The sequence below is a fragment of the Hevea brasiliensis genome, chromosome 4 (genome assembly GCF_030052815.1).
Source record: "Hevea brasiliensis isolate MT/VB/25A 57/8 chromosome 4, ASM3005281v1, whole genome shotgun sequence".
Lineage (NCBI taxonomy): Eukaryota > Viridiplantae > Streptophyta > Magnoliopsida > Malpighiales > Euphorbiaceae > Hevea > Hevea brasiliensis.
In genome coordinates, this window is record NC_079496.1 from 5256552 (window position 1) to 5260444 (window position 3893).

Consider the following 3893-nt stretch of genomic DNA (forward strand, 5'->3'; position numbering starts at 1 on the left):
GGATGTATGTTTTGATATTCAATATCTTTAAATTTTTATTGTGCACCAATGAGTAAACATTATTCAGCGATAGCTTTTATTTGCTGTCGCAGATAAGGGAAAAGATAAGGCAGCAGAGTGAGCTGCTAAGTTGTCAGGGGAGCTACTTTGAGGATTTTTGTGCTGGTATTGCTTTATACCCTTGTAAATTAGTTGACATAAATATTATTTTGTTCATATGTATCGATGTAGTTAATTGAGCAGTTGTACCATAAAGTCTGTAATAATATTATTTTTTATTTTCTTTTTATAAATGGGGACTTGTTTATGTAAATTAAGTTAAATGAAATGATGATGAGTTTTACTAAACTGTCTTGAGATTGTGTTGAATTATGTTGAAATGAGACTATATTGGAGTTTGGGGTTGAAATAAATTTATTAGAAGTGTATTTATAGGTGTTAGAAGAACTGTTTTTTCCAATCATAGACGGCACTCTGCCGAAAATTTTATAAAATTTGCGGAAAACAAAATTTATCAAATTTCTCACTTAGTGTTTAAACTCCAATTAAAGGCTTTTAAATAATGCTTTAACATTATTTTACCAATTAAAATGAATTGAAATGGTTTAAAATCTCTTGTAGTGTATTTAATGAATTATCGATAGACAAAGTTTGGTGATTCATTGAGTGTACTACAAGATCATGTTATGCTTTACGGAGGTGTAAGGTGTGAAAATCATAAAATCTGCAATATTCTCATACACTCACAATATGTTTTCTATAGATAATGTTGGCATCTCAGGCGCAATAATAAACTTTGACAGCCTGAGAGCAATGCTTGCATCTTGGGCTCTATAATGACACAATAATAACCCAAGAACAATAAAAATATTGGTCATACACATGTGCAGAACTATCCCCAGAGGGCTACCACCTGATATACGCCCCAAAGGCTATGTGTATATCAAGTACTGTCCCAAAGGCAGTATAAATATAATTTGAGTTGAAAGTAATTCACCTATCATCAAGGTGCTATCGATTCAGTGCATATATTGAGTGTATTTGGCAATTTATTCAGCTATAATTATAAATTTCGTTCTAGTAAATAATAAAACATAAAATTACAATTCTCTGTTTCCATTTTCATACTTAAAAATAATAATATAAAAAATAACAGTTTATATATTTATCTACTCACCTGTACTGAAGACAGATCGAGGCCTAGATCGTTGGAGCACCCCTAATATCTACTACAGGAGCTGAATCCTCGCCTAAAGTTAAAAGATAACAATGCATCAAGAAAGGAAGTTAAATCCTATATAAAATTATAGAATATAGAATGCATGATTTATGTACGAAAATTTTAAAAGAAAGCAGGCAGCATCTCGACATAACCTGAATGTTCCCCAAAATTTTAACAGTCCAACTAATTCTCAACAGGCCACAACATATCACAAATGAATTTCGAATGCCCATTTGTAGCCTACACAAAAGAATATAACAAATTTCACATTGTCTTCATTTCTTTCTTCTTCTCCATTCAACATGTTTTTCTTTTCCTCTAGCATTTCATACTAAAATTCCTTCCCCTTATTACATCAAAATTCTTCTTAGTTTAAATAAAATTAATATACACCAATAGTCCAAAAAATTAACCACATCCTATTTAATTTCTTCATTCTCAACCTAGCATTTAAGATATAAAACCTTGAATCCAAATTCTCCCTTGTACATACACCAACTTCCAATTTCACCCTTTTTAAAGAGAGCACACTACTAGGTAGGAAATATTTATTTTTATTTATTATTATTATTATTATTATCATAAATAAAATAAATATTCATTAATAGCACTAAAATCTACCTCATGGTATCTCTTAAAGAAAACTTACCTAGTAGATAGAATCACCTATTTACTAGTCCAAGAAATCTATTATTCCAGAATGAAACTTTATTCACTGAGTTAATATAAAACTTATCTTCCTCCTATTATATGCCATAAGAATTATCATGAGATAATGAAATAATTGTTGAACTTAATAACTAAAAAGAAAAGAAAGAAGAGCTTACCAATTGAAAGTAATCACTAGTTCTTGCAAGTGGGAAATGGATTTTAGATTAGTGTTTTTATTGAAATTGGAGTTTAGCTAATACTTGAGTGAGTTTATGGGTTGATTTTTAAGAGAAAAAGTTATGGATGAAGGGAGGAAGAAGAAGAATTTTGGGTGTGAAATTTTTTTTTTCTGCTCTTGAATGAAACGGAAACAATTCCCCCAAATTGATTCTGCTGCCTCTTTTTATTACTGTTATTATTATCTAGAGATTTCTTAATTATGGGCTCTTATTAAGTTAATTTATGGGCTCTTATAAATTGGGTTAATGGGCTGATTGTTACAATTCTCTCCTCCTAAAAGAAATTTCGTCCTCAAAATTTACATACCTTGTGAAGTAAACAAGTGTGGGTACTGAGCCTGCATATCCTCTTCTCTCTCCCAAGTACCTTCTTTTCTAGAGTGGTTGTTCTAACGAACCTTAACTAATGGGATGAATTTGTTCCTCAAGACTTTCTCTTCTCTATTAATAATTTCCACTGGTTTTTCTTCATAAGTCAAGTCTTCTCTCAACTCAATTGGTTGCTTTTGGAGAACATGAGAGGGATCACTTTTGTATCTTCTTAACATAGATACATGAAAGATATCATGAATTTGTGATAACTTTGGAGGTAAAGCGAAACAATAAGCAACTGGTCTGATCCTCTCTATAATCTCATAAGGTCCTATAAATCGAGGACTCAACTTTCCACGCTTACCAAATCGTATAACTCCCTTGCAAGGAGAAATCTTTAAGAATACCTTATCACCAACGTAATACTCAATATCTCTTCTCTTCAAATCTACATAACTCTTTTGTCTATCTTGTGCAGCCTTTAATCTACTTCTAATCATATGGATCTTATCAGCAGTGTGTCGTACCATTTCTGGGCCTTTTAACTTCTCTTCTCCAACCTCACTCTAACATACTGGTGTTCTACATTTTCTACCATATAGCGCCTCATAAGGGGCCATGCCAATACTAGTATGATAACTGTTATTATAAGCAAACTCCATGAAAGATACATACTTCTCCCAATTTCCCTTAAACTCCATTACACATGCCCCAAACATGTCTTCTATAGTATGAATGGTTCCTTCAGATTGGCTAGCTGTTTGTGGATGGAAGGAAGTACTAAGCTTCACTTTAGTTCCTAAAGCATTCTGCAAACTAAGCCAAAATCGAGATGTAAACCTTGGATCTTTATCTGAAATAATGGAAACTGGAGCACCATGGAGCCTCACAGTCTCATTAACATAAATCTTTGCTAATTTATCCAAAGAAAAATCCATCATGACAGGCAAAAAGTGCACTGATTTGGTTAATCTATCAATTATTACCCACACTGCATCATGTCCACGTGGAGTATGAGGTAATCCAGAAATAAAATCCATAGTGATATGCTCCCATTTCCATTCTGGAATAGGAAGTGGCTGCAACTTTTTCACTGGATACTGATGCTCTGCCTTAACTTGTTAACATACCAAGCACCTTGAAACAAAATTTTCTATTTCCTTTTTCATGCTTGGCCACCAATAATTTTCTCTAAGATCTCGATACATCTTAATGCTACCCAGATGCATAGAATAGGCAGAACAGTGAGCCTCGTCCATGATCTCTCTTTTTAGGTTTCCATATTAGGTACACATAACCTGCCACCAAACATTAAAGTCCCATCTTCACTAAGTGAAAAATCTATACGAGTGTCAGTTCTCACCTCATTGATGATCTTGTTCAATTGCTCATCTTGGCTTTGAGCTTCTCTAACCCTTTCCACCAATATTGGCCTAACTTTAAGAGTTGCTAACAATGCTCCTGAATTA

At 33.0% G+C, this 3893-nt stretch overlaps 1 protein-coding gene across 1 annotated transcript; it reads right to left on the reverse strand.

The window, feature by feature from the left end:
- Nucleotides 1-2501: 2501 nt before the first annotated feature.
- LOC131179100 (uncharacterized) lies at nt 2502-2954 on the reverse strand. The gene has a single exon (XM_058144816.1). It carries the CDS (start codon nt 2952-2954, stop codon nt 2502-2504), a length of 453 nt encoding a protein of 150 aa, XP_058000799.1.
- Between the last annotated feature and the right edge of the window lie 939 nt (nt 2955-3893).

Bases quoted from the DNA above. Each gene is read 5' to 3' on its own strand.
- LOC131179100 (XM_058144816.1), bottom strand. From the start codon at position 2,954: ATGGTACGACACACTGCTGATAAGATCCATATGATTAGAAGTAGATTA.